The sequence below is a fragment of the Pseudophryne corroboree genome, chromosome 11 (genome assembly GCF_028390025.1).
Source record: "Pseudophryne corroboree isolate aPseCor3 chromosome 11, aPseCor3.hap2, whole genome shotgun sequence".
In the NCBI taxonomy this organism is placed as follows: domain Eukaryota; kingdom Metazoa; phylum Chordata; class Amphibia; order Anura; family Myobatrachidae; genus Pseudophryne; species Pseudophryne corroboree.
This window is the reverse complement of record NC_086454.1, coordinates 317,016,898-317,034,061: the sequence shown is the minus strand read 5'-3', so window position 1 is coordinate 317,034,061 and position 17,164 is coordinate 317,016,898. Positions and strand designations below refer to the sequence as shown.

The window sequence follows — 17,164 nt, the reverse complement described above, 5'->3', positions numbered from 1 at the left end:
CCTTCATTGCTTGTATCAATAACTGAGGACAATACCGGAACAATCCAGAGGCCAAGAGAAGTTGCAGGAGAGCATGCAATGGCCCACCTGAGCAATCAATGCCTCCGGAAGCAGTCCTTTGCCATCAGGTAGAAACCAATCTCTGAGGTGTGCCAGCTGAGCTGCTAAACAATAAAGTCATACCCCCTATAGTGTTAATTCTAGCACCCTGCACCTGTCACAATCCATGCAGTTCCTCTTTTCTGCCTGGGGTGTTGTGCACTGCTCTGGTGCTTCTAGCACACTCAGGTCTGTATCTCAGCACTACATGCTTGGATGCCGAGTTCCTGCTCCCGGCCTAGGAGTTCCGCCAGCCAGTCTAAGTAAGCTGAGGCTTACTAAAAGCCGCAGACAGGCGACCGCCAATAGCCGCCTCTGTGTGTGACTCCGAATCAGCCCAATGTGTTCCATACTCCTTAAGTGAGGATAAATGAAAACAAGTTTTAACTAATGTGGTTCTCAGTGACCATGTGTGCAAAGCCTGATGATATTGAATCAGTCCCGCTAGTTATCAAATCGCTTCCAATTAGTTTTATACTTCAATCCCTTAGAATGTAAGCTCTCACAAGCAGGGCCCTCTTCCCTCATGTGCTTATCCTTTTCTTACTTTAATAATCCTCAACTGCCCAAATCAAGCAGTTTTTTGGCCACCTGGAACTTCTCTGTCATTTACTGGTGTAGTTATGCTTAGTTACCCTGTACTTGTCCTAAATTGTCATCAACTGTAAGTCACTGTTTTCCTGTTTTGATTATGTGCATATGTACTCTGTAATTGGGCGCTGCGGAACCCTTGTGGCGCCATATAAATAAAGGATAATAATAATAATAACATTGGCTGCTATTGTTATTGTCACTCCTCTTCCATTGATGATCACATTTTAATTTTCAACAAATTGCTCTAGAAATAAACATTCTGTAACCTGTCACAACATTTTTTTTGTTCGGGGAACTTTGTGTTCGTTAATAATCCCTTTGTGCGAGTGACTAAATGAAATTACAGCTACTAATAGTAACATTTGTAAATATTTAATCACATCGCCCAGCTGATGTAAGAGAGATTTTCAGGATTTGGACGAGAGCCGAATTCTCTGACTAAACTTCAGGATTTGCTGTAATCTGACATTTGTCTGTGATTCCTGGGTATTCTCTGCAGCTCATTCAGAGACATATTGTGTTTCATTTGTCTCCAATATATAAGGGAGCTGGATAAAAAAAAGAAAGAAAACTGCATACCGAAATCCATACTAGATTTCCAAATATTTCTCATTTTAGAAATAACTGCAGAAGAACAATCCAGGGCTTTAAATAATGATTGATCCAAGGTGTGGATGGGGAACCGTGATACGGAAAAAAGCCCAAGGGATTGGCCCCTGGGGTAAGGAATGTTTGTAATAAGGGTTAATGTGGGAGTCACAAGTTACACCTTAGTGTCATGTCTGTGCAGGCCGGAGACTGTGCTGTAGAGAAACGCTGGGAAAATGCTTTCATTTAGTGGTTGCAAGGATTGAATTGAAAACAGATTGACTTATGGTTTTACAACATCCAAAAAGTGACTTTCCCAACCATATTATAGACAGTGAGGCCGTCTGCCTAGTGGCCGGAGTAAGCTGAACAAGTGAGTCACTCTGTGTCACCGGCGGTTGCGGCAAGCAAGCCGTACACTGTGTGCTTTCAGTCCGCAGCTGGACAGTGTGGAGATACTGACCCGAAGAACAATGACAAATATTTTTATGATTATTTGTGGGATTTGCAGAGAATGTTTTTGTTTTATCAGGTATTTTGTGAAGTTTTGCAGCAATGCCAGTGAAGTGTTGCAGCAATGCCAGTGAAGTGTTGCAGCAATGCCAGTTACGGCTGATTAACTCTCTCACAATATCATAGCTTCACTCGTTATACAGTAGTCCATTGATCTGCAGACTAGACAAGCTGTAGCTCTCCAGCATCGATTATGGAACTACATGTCCCAGCATGGCCTGCAGGGCAACAATTGATCTTTTAAGTCATTGAAGAAAATGTTCCCCATCCCCTAAATAAATGAAGACAAATGTGAGCTGCCATGTAATTTGTTGACTTTCCATATCACCCGCCACTGTTGGTGCTGGTTGTGGAGGTGCGGCCACTGCCGTGCTGGGTGGTATGTAATTGGCAATGAGCTGATCACCCCCTTTACCATTGTGTTATTAATGGAAGAAGTAAGAACAGGTAAGACATTGGTGGTCTATGCCAAGAAGGACACTATTCCTAAGCAAGTACCTGTATAGAATAACAATGCGTATCCTACATCTCCAGACTATAAGATGTGTAAGGTGTGTTTTCTATACAATGCGCTCTAGGTATGTAAGAGGCCTCTCTGGGAAAGCCCCAGTGTAATAAGGAATGTAGAACCTGGGGATGGTTTTCAGAGCGAGATACGTTAAATGAGAACCTGGCAAATATGGCAGGATGAAAGCCTTGTATCAATGGTATTGCCATGTATAAGAGGTCTAGCTTAGGGGTACAGTGACACGCTAAACCGTACGAGCTTGTACATATAGCTGCTACGCCCATCTGTGATTGACATCCATATAAAGGAAAATCACATGGTATGGCAGGCTCACCTAATGCGTTATCCTGAACTGAGCAGCATCACAGCCCCTGACGTTATCTGCCCTGTATTACACGTGGAATGTCAATGGCAGATGGAAATAACCTGAGCTACTTTGTCTGTACGTTTATGAATGGATTATCTTCTGCACTGAGCAGGGTTTATCCTGCATCAAACTATTACTGGAAATGTCTTTCCAGCATCTGCAAATCTCAGGTTTCCAAAGTCCAACTTTTTTTCTGGAACTTAACTGAACCTTGTTGGAACCTGTCCCAATAAGTGGCATCTCATGTAATACTAATAGTGATATCCTATAACCAGCAGTGGCTACTGTTGATATGAAATGTAGTTAATTTCTTGACTCGTGTCTAGTGGGACGAAAGCAGAACCCATGAACAAGTAACGGGACAGTGGTTTTATCGTTCCGCTTTTAAAATTGGAGTGAGCGTATGCATTGTAAGGTTGGCACATACTATAAGCACAATTTGTGATAGCAAGGGAGTACACAAAATATCACGACCGTTTGTCCCCCAAATAAAGTGTAAAGGGTATTTCTGTAATTTCTCTGATTTATGCCCAAATTGCAAAACGAATCTCAAAATCACACCACTTGTTCTAGAATTTTTCCATGAATTATTTAGAAATTTTCTCTCTAGTTATCTTCCCCCTAATCTGTGGGTAGAACATATTCAGCTGGGTACATAGTGGTTGCTATATTTGGATGGTTTAGACCACATCAAATGTACCGTGTGGAGACTCTACTTGGCTGCGGCTCTTGGGATTGTAGTTTTATTCTGGTGAGGATGTAGTTGGCCAATATTTATAATAATTACTTTGCTCATTGACTCATCACGCTTATGAGGCCTCTGATTGGCCAAATCAGATACGTATACAGTTATCGCTTGGGTTGACCTACTGGATATAGGTCATTGTTTTCAAATGTAACATTGTTTCAATCTGATACTACTACTTCGCACCCTACATCATCCTATGAGCTGAGATCGACAGATTGCCGACAGTCAATATCGTAAACTCTAAATGTTTAAGAAAGATACTTTCTAGACTTGTTAGGTCTGTTTCCTTTGCTGTAGACTTCAGTGGTCATTGTCCTTCAATAAATCTACTTCCGATTCTTCTGTGGTTCCTTGAAAAGAACTAATAGGGATCTCTTTGTCCTTCTGGGCAGGGCCGGCCCTAACCAATATGATGCCCTAGGCAAGATTTTGGCTGGTGCCCCCTAGCACCACCACTGGTTGCACCTCTTTCCCAGCACCATCACCCCTCACCCATAGCAGTCCTTATTTTGGGGTTTGTACCCCCTATATTTTAAATAGAAACAGTTCGCACATTTGGCGCACAGCCCAAAAAGGGTGTGTTTTTGCTGGCAAGGGGCATGGCCACACAATAGTAACCCCAATTCCAATTACGCCACACAGTACTGCAACTTTATTCACATTTGATCATGCGATAGTGTCCATAATTCATATTACATCCCACAGTAGTATTACTTTACCTTATAAACATTACTCCTCACAGTAGAGCCCCTTATTCACATAACATTACATTGAATTGCTCCTTATTCACATTACACCACACCACACCCTATTGCTCTTTATTCATATTAGATGACACAGTAGTGCCCTTTCTATACGCAACGCCACATAGTAGAGCACCCTATACACATAATTCCACACATTAGTAATGCATTTATACACATAATTCCACACAGTAATGCCCCTTACACATTATTAATGTCCTTATAAACATAATGTGCCTTACACATTATGACAACCTTTATTAATGCCCTTTTACACATAATGTCCCTTACATATATGCCGCACATTATTAATACCCTTATACACATAATGATACACATAGTGCCCCCTACACATTTGCTGCACATTATTAGTGCCCCTATACACATAATGACACACACAGTAGTACCCTGTTACACATATGCCACACATTATTAATGCCCTTATACACATAATGACACACATAGTACCCCTTACACATGTGTTGCACATTATTAATGCATTTTTACATGACACATATAATGCTCCTTACACATATTCTGAACACTACTGCACAACCAACCCACTCACATGCACACAGCACTCACACTTCCACTAACACTGTGACCTCTGCCTCTGCTTGGATACAGATGTACACTCATAAATCTTGCCTCAATGCTAACGTCGGGCACCTTTTTTATGAAAATGCATCTTATTTGCATTGCTATGTGGCTAGAATGCACAAGCAGATTCTGCTGATTAAAATGATATGCAGCATGCCTATATACTGTGTGAGACTGTGGCTGTATCTGCATATGAAATGCTACATACAGAATATAGGCATGCCGCATATCATTTTAATCAGCAGAAGCTGCAGATGCCCCTAGGCATATCAAATGCCCTAGGCAATTGCCTAGTTTGCCTATAGCTATGGCCGGCTCTGCTTCTGGGGGTCTGTATCCTAAAAACAGCAAACATAGGGATAGGTGCCAGCCACTAACAGAGAACGTTTATCAGCGGAGATTTCCGGGAACCAGGCTTAATCCCAACGTTTTGTTTATATGTGAATAAAGCTGCAGTATAATAAAAATGACACTACACATGTGCAGCTGGCCACCAAAAGCCCCCAATGAATAAATCAGGTGAGAGCGGTCAGCATGAATTTAGGGGCGCTGTCTCTCAAACTCAGCTGTGCAGCCTCTCGCCCTCCGCCAGTGGTTCTCTCACAGATCAAAATTGTAAACGTCGAGCCAGGGAGATTAATTGTGGTGAATTGCAGAACGGCTGTCTTACCCTCCCTTCAGCTTGTGTGCTGTTCATGTTTGTGTTTATTTTTATGGGGAAAAAAATGTTTAAAAATGGATAAATATTCCTTTCGCCTGGCCAGAGAATTTCGGAGACTATCTCAGCTCGTTGAACGTCTGCGGATGTGATTTCAGACTGCTGACATAAATTCAGAGATAATGGGTTTCTTTTCATCTCACTTTATCAATATTTCAGCAGATTGTGTTGAACTGAATAAAAATATATGTATTTATTTTCAAACTGTTTTCTATAAATGAGCGCTTTGTACTAACTCCTGTCAGTTGTACAATCTCATCTGTTCCTGACTGGGTGTTGCCTTGATAGTGTATTCCAAAGTGCCTGGAGAATGCAGCTGTTATTATGGGAATACTGTACCCTGCGTTCTACCATAGTATGGAGCGATCGGTGTAACAATATTGCTAGCCTACTTATTGGGGTCGATTCAATTCTGCAACAGTTGAATAGCGCCGGGAGTTTGCTCCCGGCGCTATTCAATACAGCGACGGCTGACCCTCAATTGTCGGGTTTCTTCTCTCATCCCCAGGGGATGAGAGAAGAAACCCGACAAAAGTGCTGGCGCGAGGCTGATTCTGTCGGGAACCAGCATAGCTGCGAGTAGTTAAGTCGGAGAATGCCCGTTCTCCCGACAAAACTACCTGTTAAGTCGTCGAGAACGGGCCATCGCCGACTTAACTGGAGCTGAATTGAATAGCGTCGGGAGCTAATTCCCGGCGCTATTCAACTGTTGCCGAATTGAATCGATCCCATTGATTGGTCTGGAACTATCAATAGTGCAAGCATTGCTCTTGCTATAGGACTGTGGTGATGAAAGGGGCCTATTTTTTCCATCCCCAACGGTGACTGTAACACCATGCAGACCATAAAGAACATTCTTTGGGGGGGAATTCAAATGTTTGAAAAGTCGGTTGGATGTCTGTTTTTTCCCTTGTCTATTAGATGGGAATAAACGGACACCCAAATCGATTTTTCAAACAATTGAATACCCCCCTTTGTGTCCTTTCTTTGATCTGTTGACTGAAAGCGATACATTTGAAAGTATACAGTGCCGTAAGTATGGGGGATAAGATGAAGAGGAGTGGTTTGTTAAATTAAAGCTTCATGTTATGTGTGAGTGGTTGTCAGAGGAGTAACTGTGCTGGAGTAGGAAAAAGTAAGATCAGGAGATCCAAAATGGGGGAGCTAGAAGAAATGACAAAGCTTGGGTGGGGATGTAGCTATGTGACTGACGGTCACGATAACTCCCCTACATCCCGAACTCTCACAATACCGACAGTTGGCATGGCGACTAGAAGCGACTATCCCCCCCGTGTGGGTGTCCGTGACACCCATAGAGTGCGCTTGCCACCGAGCCCCCTAACCTTCCCACAGGTAACGCAGCCCCAACCTCTGGGACATATGATTGGGATCACGTCTTAGTGACAGTAAGCAGGTGTCCTATAGAGATGGCAAATGGGCATTAAAAGATATAGCCACGCTAAGTAGCTTAATTAATCTTGAAATTAAAGGATATAAATGAGACAATACAGCTTACACTATTCTGCAGCATTTTCCATTACTACTTGTTTTTGGTTCCATAAGTTTCCCATCCCTCGCCCAACCTGTGTGATGAACCTGAAGACGTGCCTGACATCCCTGGCTGGTAGTCCGTTATGAAGGATTTACGGCTGTTTTGCAAATACATGCATCCTATTCATACTGCATCTGCATTGTGCAATTACAACAGAACATCCGTGCACATCCATGCAGACAGCTGGCAGACCGCTATACAGGCCCTGCTGTGTGCTTCTCTAGAACACACTCTTCCACACATTAGTGTTCATCAGACCGTGGCCATCTTCCAGGTGCCAGAACCCAGGGCATACGCTCTCCTGGAGGAAATGCACAGAAGCCCAGTATGAAAAGTTACGCCCAGTATAATTTCTGCCCTAAACAAAGTAGCAATAACATTAAATGGCTAAAACCTGTGCATCGCGGGCAATCTAGAAATGGCAGGCCTGTCACCCGAGTGCTGGGGTAATTACATGTGTCTGTGTGTAACTACCCCTGACAGTTAGCAGCTGCGAGTGTCTGCTCCTGGCTTCCCCTCCTAATGCCACCCACCAAGTGCTGGAGATTTATAGGGCATGTCCCAGCCAACCAGAGTTACTGTTTAACCCCGTCAGTGCTGGCCCATAATAGGGAGCAAGTGATCATAGATGAGAGATATGAATTACCCCGCAAAGGTCAGACACCGCAGGAAGACATCACATCTGTTGTGCATTATAGGCCACAAACATACAAGCGTAGGCAATGCATTTTTTTTTTTACCGCCCAGTAAAACTCATATAAACTGTATTGCGCTTGGTCGTGTGTTTACATTTATTTTAAAGATACTGTACATTTATTAATCTGTGGGTTTTTTATTAACTTGCATCTGTGATAAGGCGCACCGCCTGTTACAACGCAAATCTCTCAAATCCGGATTTTGTTGCTGACCTCTGCGTTACCTGCATAGCGGGAACCCTTAATTGTCTTGTGTCAGTGTTCTCCTTCACAGTCATTCATTTGTTTGGCACGTGAATGGTACAGTGATTTTATTTTGTCCACTTAGTATTACATATTAAAGGCAGAACAAACACTGATGCCTCTGCAGCCTTAATATTCCCTTATCTTAATCTGGGCTCTTGAGGATCAAAGCGGAAAAAAGTGAAAAGACGAAGCTGACAGTTAATAACGGAGAAGAGAGAATTCTGTTGTGAATGTCTTTGTTAATATTTAATTTCTCTTCGGCACGTTCTGTTTTAGTCTCAGCTACGTATTTTGTCTGTCTCGCTTTGCAGATGGCGTACAGAATACAGTGTCGTCCTCCAGTGACCTGCAACAGACTCCGCCTCAGGCGCTGCATTACGCGCTAGCCAATGCTCAGCAGGTGCAGATCCATCAGATCGGAGAAGACGGACAGGTCCAAGTGGTAGGTTCCCACATTCTGTTCCATTGATAGGTACATATCTTTATCATTATGTGAGGTTTGTTAAGGTGAAGGGGACTTAGTCCTGGCATTGCGCTCCATATGGCCTACTCGAGGCTTAGGCATAGAGGTGGTTTCCATATTACAGTTGGGATAAACGGGGTAAAGGCACCAGCAGGTGACCCTTTTACTACTTTAAAGTATAGTATATTTATGGTTTCTTAAAGCCTAGAAATTTCCTTGCTAGGTACAAAAAAAACAAGTCGGAGACCCTTCATGCTGTGAAGGCTGAAAGGCTGTGAATTCAGAGAGATATCCATCCAATAAAGCAAAGTTTATTTCCTCTGGCGATGGATTTTTTCCCAGAGAGTGTAAGATTATCTCAGAGAAATACCTCTGTCGGGTTTCAGCCAATTAAAGGAAGAGTAATGACACATAATTTCACAGTTGATAGCTAGAACTTGGAGCAGAGACACATTGATTTAAGTATTGTAGAAGTGATCACAGAATCTCCTGCAGACAAGTGAAACGAGGAAACGGTTATTTATGAGATCAGAGTGTCTGTTTTCAGACAGGTTCAGTTTTTCACCCCGCAAAAGAAATCTGCCCCCCCCCCCCCCCCACCCGTTCCTTATACAAAGTCCCATAAGACTAAGGGGGTCATTCCGAGTTGATCGCTCGCTGCCGATTTTCGCAGTGCAGCGATCAGGTAAAAAAATGGCAAAACTGCACATGCGTATGCATCGCAAAGCGCACGTGCGTTGTACGGACACAAAGAGCATCGCTGCTGTGCACTGGATCTAGCGAAGATTCCATTCGCACAGCTGAACGCAAGGAAATTGACAGGAAGAGGGCGTTTATGGGTGTCAACTGACCGTTTTCTGGGAGTGTTTGGAAAAACGCAGGCGTGGCCGGGCATTTGCTGGGCGGGTATCTGACGTCATTACTGTGTCATTCGTTGCAGCAATCATGGCACAGAATAAGTAATTACAGGGCTAGTCTTGTTCTGCACAAAATGTGTTTGCAGCCGCTCTGCTGCACAGGTGTTCGCACTCCTGCAAAGCGAAAAATACACTCCCCCGTGGGCGGCGACTATACGTTTGCACGGCTGCTAAAAGTTGCTAGCGAGCGATCAACTCGGAATGAGGCCCTAAGTGTACTTTCTCACAAACAGAATTAGACCATCTGTAATTGTCTGTAGTGTGTCCTGTTATTCTACAGATTCTGCCCACTAGAAGCTTTAGGCAATGGTTGTAGATAGCTGCAAGAAATAACGTATATATTGGAACACAAAATACTACAGTATTTCCTGTGGTGCAGTGTTCCTCTATTACTGACTCATCATTATGTGAAACATATATGATGGCACACCGTACCATAGTATAACATAGCTAGCCCTGTCTCCCAGGCCCAGATATTACAGCCAGCGTTAAATGATCACCTTTGGGATAGCTACAACTATGTAAATTATATGGGAGAGAAAATAGTTAGAAAACAAAGACTTGCTATTAATTAGGTCTAATACAGGAGGAAGCATATGCTGGACATTGTTGTCTGTTATATACCTGTACAGGCTAGGAGCAAAGTTATGGTTTTAGATATTTTTAACTAGGGAGCGCACATAATATTCCTAGTGGAAAAGCCCACTTAAAATTCTAACCCACTGTCAGTCCAAAGACACATTTGCATAATAGTCTTACTATTGTATCAACATTAATTCCAATTCGAAAGCTGATAACTGTATATGATAAAGTGCATCCTAAAACGTCAGACCTTTGGTATAAGCTCTTAGCCAGCAAATGCTGCTATCTCTTCCTTACAGAGCAGCTCCGAGGCCCCAGGATACCGGCCGGCACTAGTGCTCTTTAGGAATGTAATAACTGTTGATACAGTATTTTGAGCCCTAAGTGAATGTATCTGTGCACTGACAGTGGTTTATCATTTCTAAGTGGTCGTGATTAGAACAGTTTATACTTTTACAGGGACGGAACACAGCTCACCACATAAATCAGTACGTTAAGCCTTCCTATATATCTTTATATAAATAGCAGATTTTTCCTGTCAATTATCTCTTATGTCATTTTAGTCTTTGGCCGCTTGCCGGCAGAGGCAGCCATTTTCTGGGCGGAACCAATAATATTCACGAGAAAGCAGCCTATCAGGGCACTAGGAATTGGTGACATCACCGAGGCGAAGGGTGCACTGTAAAGGAAAACTAAAATGCTCATTTTCACAATCTGCAAAATGAGATGAAGGAAATTAAATGTGTTCCATTAGAATGGTATAGACCTATTTTGTTCTGTGTATTAAAAGCCCCCGTGAAAGTCGTCCACAGAGGGCTGAGGGTTAATTCCCGCCAGGCTACGGGGAACGGAAGGCAAAGTGTCTTTTTATCAAGTCTGAATGAAGCTCGAGCTGGAAATTTTCCTCGGAGTCCCTATTGTCAGTTTGATAAGTTCAGTATGTTTTGTTTTGCCTCTTATGAATAGGATTACTTCCTTCCAAAGGAAATGAAGCTGTTTGATATAGAGGGAGCTGTGTTTCTTTGAAATTCACAGGCAATTGTTCTTGTTTAAAAATAAAAAGTCAGAAGGCTTTCTGACTGAATTCCAAATTGAGCATCTTTATTCTCCTTTCTATAGAGTATTTTTAAATCTCCCAAAACAAGGACAGTGAGAAGATGAGAACTGTGATTGATAGAGAACCCCTTTGCCAGTAGATACTGGACCATCAGGGCCCCCCCCCAATAAACCGAAATGCGTGGGTTTAGTTGTACTGAGTTATATTCAGGAACTCGTACTGTAACACAATGGTGGTCATTCCGAGTTGTTCGCTCGTTGTCAATTTTCGCTATGCTGCGATTTGTTGCTAAATGCGCATGCGCATGGTACGCAGCGCGCATGCACTTAGTTATTTAACTAAAAACTTCGCAGTTTTGCTGTTGTTCGTGCGGCGCTTTTCAGTCGCACTGCTGATCGGTGAGTGATTGACAGGAAAGGGGCGTTTCTGGGTGGTAACTGAGCGTTTTCCGTGAGTGTGCTAAAAAACACAGGCGTGCCAGGGAAAAATGCGGGAGTGTCTGGAGAAACGGGGGAGTGGCTGGCCGAACTCAGGGCGTGTTTGTGACGTCAAACCAGGAACTAAACGGACCGAGCAGATCGCAGTCTAGGAGTAGGTTTGGAGATACTCAGAAACTGCAAGAAAATATTTATTAGCAATTCTGCTAAACTTTCGTTGGCTATTCTGCTAAGCTAAGATACACTCCCAGAGGGCGACGGCCTAGCGTGTGCAATGCTGCTAAAAGCAACTCGGAATGAGGGCCAATATTCAATGTTTCTGTAGAAACTACTTTGCAGTCAGTTATTATCTAATAGAGTAGAAGATCTAATCCCTTGGCCCTATGGAAAACCATGTTCCCTCTGTAGTACTTATGTATTGTGTGTATTTTCTTACATCATCTTTCTCCGTTGTGTTACAGGGACATCTACACATCGCCCAGGTGCCACAGGGAGAGCAGGTTCAGATCACGCAGGACAGCGAGGTAATTTTATCCTCCGTTTTCGCACTGTAAGGGAAGAGACCCAGTACTGGAACAATTGTCCTAATGGGCACTGGGAGTTTCCATTGCTGCCTGGGGTTCTGGGATGCATCTGGGGGAACAGTAGAAACATCAATGTCACACTAAGCTGGTATTCACAGCTCAAACCTGGAGAGCTCAACCTGACTGCATGTGTAGTATTATGGCAGGATTTAGGGAAACCTATGGCTCTCCAGCTATTGAGGAACTACAAGTACCTGCATATCCCAGGGCATGCGAATCCCCAGCATTTAGATAGACATAGGTTACTAAAGCCCTGCCATACAGTATTGAGTCTTACAGAGCATCTGATATCCAGGGTGCGTCCATTAGCTGTAATAAGGACTCTGTGATTGTAAGCTCTGCTGTCCACGGAGATCTACAGCCGCATTTGATTAGTGTAAAAGAACAAGTTGTAATAAATGCCATCATCTCTCAGTCTATCCTTTGCTGTGCCAATCCCTAAAACACACACATGGAGGGAAAGTAAGGCTGCCATATTGATCTCTTGGCGCCGAGCGGCGTGCGGTTGGCCGCGGTCCGTGCATTGTGATCACAGCTACATACCAAGCACATTGCTATAACCAACAGAATTTATTTGTGTTTCTGACATTGGGTGAAAACTGATGACATTACAGGAAAATCAAATATTTTAGCTCCTGTGGTTTTTAAAGACCTGTTTCATATCTCGGCAGACTCACAATTTGTAGGCTCTGTCAGTTATTAGTTTCCACCGAGCTGTACATTTATATGTGTATGATGTGTTCCTTTCTAAATCGGCTTTCTACCGGCGAGATTTGCAGCGTGAGGACAATGGGACAGAAGGTGTTACATAGTTGAGTGGTTTTTGGAACGCCAATGTATATTGTTAGTTGGCAGCTTACATCAGCTGCAATGGAATTAAAGGAACAGTAAAGGTATAAAAACGTATGTTTAATACAGAAAACACACTTCGTGACTTTCATTGTTGCCTTTGAATATGGAAGCCTTAGAAATACTGAATTTGAGGAGCTCCGAGTGTAATAGTGACAACTTTGCTTTGTGGTGGTTCAGTGTACACAAACGTTGTTTTGTGGACAAAAATATTAAAAATATTGTATTACCTTCAAGCTGTGTGTATAAGGTGTACATAAATGTATTAGAGGAGAGGAAGCTGGTATTGAACCCACTGACAGCGCTTCATTCCCCGGACCTCCCCAAACCCCTCCCCGGTTGTCCCTGCAGTGGTTTTCCTGCGCAGACTACAGCAGAGGTGCTGGGGTCCCCCTAAGTGGAATACATCAGGATACTATCTCCTTTCGAGTCTGGCAAATTGGATCCTATAGTTGCACACCGGCCCTGGTTAGACGTATAAAGTGGACTGAAGGAGTTTTTCATTCTATTCATATAGCAGCGGTCTATTGTATCTCTTAACCCTCATTTGCAATGAATGTCACTAGCATCAGGGGGAAGGGGTACCAGAAAAGCTGATGACTAACTGAAGCTCCATCTACTGATCATTCCGTGGCTGCTTCTGTAGTAACCAATAGGAAGCAGTCTACACTAGTAACTAATCAGTTGCTGTGTCGCTGCCTGATTCCTAGAGGGAGCCTCAGTAAGCTGGAAGAGGTGAAAGTGTGTTTGCAGCCCAACTACTGCTACATGAGGCTTGGATATACTACAGATTCGGTAATCTCACGGCAAGTTTGTGCCACGGTAGTTCCACCACTGTTTCCCCATTCTCCTGCATTGAAAGGGCTCAGAGGGAGAGCGAGAGAGAATGCCACCAAACTGCTGCCCAAAAAAAGAATCATTTCATGAATTGTTTGACTTTATGAAACACATCTTTGAATGGATAATCGCTTTAGACTGTGCGTATAGGCTGGAAAGGCGCTTTGTAGCAGAATCAAATTACCTGCAGTGTCAAAGTGATTAAAGTGACTATCTTCAGAGAGTGCACAAATCACATTAGGAAATGGAAGAGCTATCATACAAGCTGTTCCACTATGGTTCAGATTCCACTCGATGCTCAGAGAGCTATTGTCAGGTAAAAGCTTGAAGAGCCGACACCATCAGGGAAAGCCAGATCTCCGCCAGTGACGCGTGCAAATCAGAGGACTTCTCCTTTTCTTCCTCACTTGCTTAAAAAATAATTTACATTTAGATATCAAAGCCCCGTAGTTATCTGATGAAAGGATGATGAATCTCACAGTGTATCTTAAAATTCTTTCGGTGTTCTCACAATAATCAAACATTCACCCAGATTACAAAAAAAAAACCCACAGTTTTACGTTCAGGATTTTACAAACTCTGCAAGGGCCGAGTACTGGCTGTGGTTAAGGCATTTAAACACAGGCGCACATGACGGCGTGTTTTATTGCCAACAAATGGCAGCCGTTCGAAGGGTTTCCTGTGTTAATAGACTTCCTAAAGTAAACTGACACAAGCGCCTCGATGAATAGTTCTTGCGCTCCTTTGAAAGTGGTCTTTAATCCCCCTACGTAACATCTTTGTCTGTGTTGTTTTCCAGGGTAATCTGCAGATTCATCAAGTCCACGTGGGTCAGGACGGACAGGTAAGCTTTTGCGATGATTGTGATCATTTGCTCTGCTCAGATACGAATGCTGTTTTCCTGTCCACTCGGCCTGTTGTAGCCTGATCTCATCGCAGAAAACTCACAACCACAAACCAAACACAAATACCTTGTATGACACAGAGCCTAAGTATAATGGACACTCTTATTTCTAGAGTGCAAGTGGACTAAACAAATCAGTGGCAAGATTCTATTTGTCTTTACTTTTACCGTTAAAACATTTCTGTAAGTGTTTATGGGACCAGTAAATTATTACACAATGCCAACTCTTCCCGGCCGCCCTGAATGACGTGGTAACGTGAGTAATATTCCATTCTATGTCATTTGGCTGGGATCCGAGCTTATGGTGTGACTGTAATGAAATGCAGTTGTCTCTGGTCATTGTCTTCTGTTCCTTAGAGAAACAGGTCACGTGCAAATTGACTTCTTAGGCTTTTTTCAGGATTGATGGGGACCTCTCTTCTCGCGGTTTCCTTTGCGACTCCTTTGTAGTCGCACACCTAATCATTTCTAATGCTTACCAGGAAGTTTTAAAGGTGATGCCATGTAGAAGCATCTCTGGGTGGATTTATTGAGAAGCTCTACTAGGCCATTGTGTCTACATCATATGGTCGTCTGGTCTCCGTCAGTAGAGTCTGTTTCTTGTTCGGTAGCCTAGGTTGCTGGGGGGAAGTGGGCCAAAGGATTGCCTTGCATACAGACCATTATTTTCAGCCAGGGTAAGGTGTATGAGTTCGGCATTTGCTTTCATTGCCCCCTTTTCAGCGTCTACTTTCTCTCCTCTGTAGAAACCAATGAAAATCATTTATTATATTGAAGTGATTATATTCGAGTGTTAAGTCTACAGCTGCTTAAATCAACAAACAGCAGAGCAAGCGAACACACGGAGAACGGTGTACTTGGGTTGGGTAGGAGAGTGTCATTAGACTCGAGCATCCTGCCAAAGGAACAATTTAGGTGGATATCTGAGAAGTGCATGAGATAGATCTGTTGTTTATGTGTGGAAATAAATGCTACCCAAGGGTACAAACTCATTAGCTTGTTCAACATTCTCCCTTTTCACCCCAACTTTTTTTTTTGGATGGGTTTGTAGTGTGAATTCTATTGGTCTTTTATGTATTTCCTTTCAATCATCAGTTGTGTTTGGCAATTAGAGTTTGGGGGATTAGTGATCCTTAAGTAAGTGGTGAAGCTAGAGCAGCCACTGGCAGCGGCACGTTTACCTTGTATCATTGGCCGCCTCCTACAGTTGGCTCGGGGTTTTAGGGCTAAATGTAACTGGTGAGCCACTGGGAAGGGGGCAGGCTGTTACTTTGCGGCTCGTCTCTGTCTTTCGCGGCTGTGCAATGGAAAACGCTTTGGCAGAAGACCCCATTCTTCGTACACATGGGTTCTGTTAGCTGCCCGTGTGATAGATTACACCCCATGAAACTGTAAAAATTATTAGACTTCTCTTAATGCAATCAAATAAAACTGTTCTCAGTCACTCAGTCCTCAGAGCACTTAAACATATTTCCTTTGTTTCCAGTTAGAAATAAGTTTTCCAGCTTGAGATTGCACAGTGAACACTTCACTGCTGACGTCCTTTAAAATGTTTCAAAATCTGTTTCAGTGGGAACGTAAAATGTCTTTCTGCTATCGGACAGCTTTGCTTTATTGGTTTGTACAACCTGTCCCTGAAGCCAAGCCCATGTGCAGAAAGACATTTTTCTTCTAATTTATAAACCAGCCCTGCATCTCTCCATTCCACAACTGGGATTGTGGAGAACTCTGCAGTAAAGGTTACATACAGGTGTGCTTCATTATTCAACTAATAGCAACACACCTGCATCCCTTTGTGTTCTCCTGTGCTTTTCAGCCATGCATATTTCATGCAAATGTTCTTATTCTTGGATGCATCACAAAAAATAGATATTTTAAAAGTAGTTCTAACCAATGTACAGGTGGGTTGGGTACGAAATACCAGCATTCACTATCCTGCGGGTCAAGATGCCGACAGCAGTATCCCAACGGATCCCAGTAAGTATTTTAACCCTACCCCAAACCATCCCCTCCCGCAGCCTAACTCTACCCCTCCACCCTTACCCTAACACCCCCCCATCCAGCCTTACCCTGCCCCCCTCCCCCCCTCCCAAACACAACCTTTCCCCAAGTGCCTAACACTAACCCCTGTACTTACTTTCGGGATCACTCAGAATTCTGACCATCAGTATCCCGCTGTTGATGTCCTGGCTATTGGTATCCCAACTGCCGGGATCCTGTTCGCAACCCGTACAGGTCGGAGCCACCATATCAAAGAGCAACTAAAATGAAGAACTCTGCTGGGAAATATATATATATATATATATATATATATATATACATACACCTGTTTGTTTGTTTTTTTGCAGGTAGATCTCATGTTTGAATAATATCCCTATCCTGTGAGCATTTGTGTCCCTTTGAGCACGTGTCCCTGTTGTTTGCGCTGTTCTCTCGCTGACTGCAGCCTTTCTTTGTGGCATCTGAAGATTACAGAGATGTGGAAGTGTGTTTCTGTCACATCATAAATCCAAGTTGTCCAGGACCCAGACAGACTAAGATAGTTGAAGTATAAAACGTATTT

General features: G+C 43.2%; 1 protein-coding gene across 4 annotated transcripts in view; it reads left to right on the top strand.

The window, feature by feature from the left end:
* The window catches only part of BANP (BTG3 associated nuclear protein), a 753,599-nt gene that overhangs the window by 509,380 nt on the left and 227,055 nt on the right, over window positions 1-17,164 (top strand). For all 4 annotated transcript variants that reach the window (XM_063945657.1, XM_063945659.1, XM_063945658.1 and 1 more), the window contains 3 exons: window positions 8,283-8,413; window positions 11,889-11,951; window positions 14,497-14,541. In XM_063945657.1, the coding sequence (XP_063801727.1) occupies window positions 8,283-8,413; window positions 11,889-11,951; window positions 14,497-14,541 (239 nt within the window). The remainder of the gene's footprint in view (window positions 1-8,282; window positions 8,414-11,888; window positions 11,952-14,496; window positions 14,542-17,164) is intronic.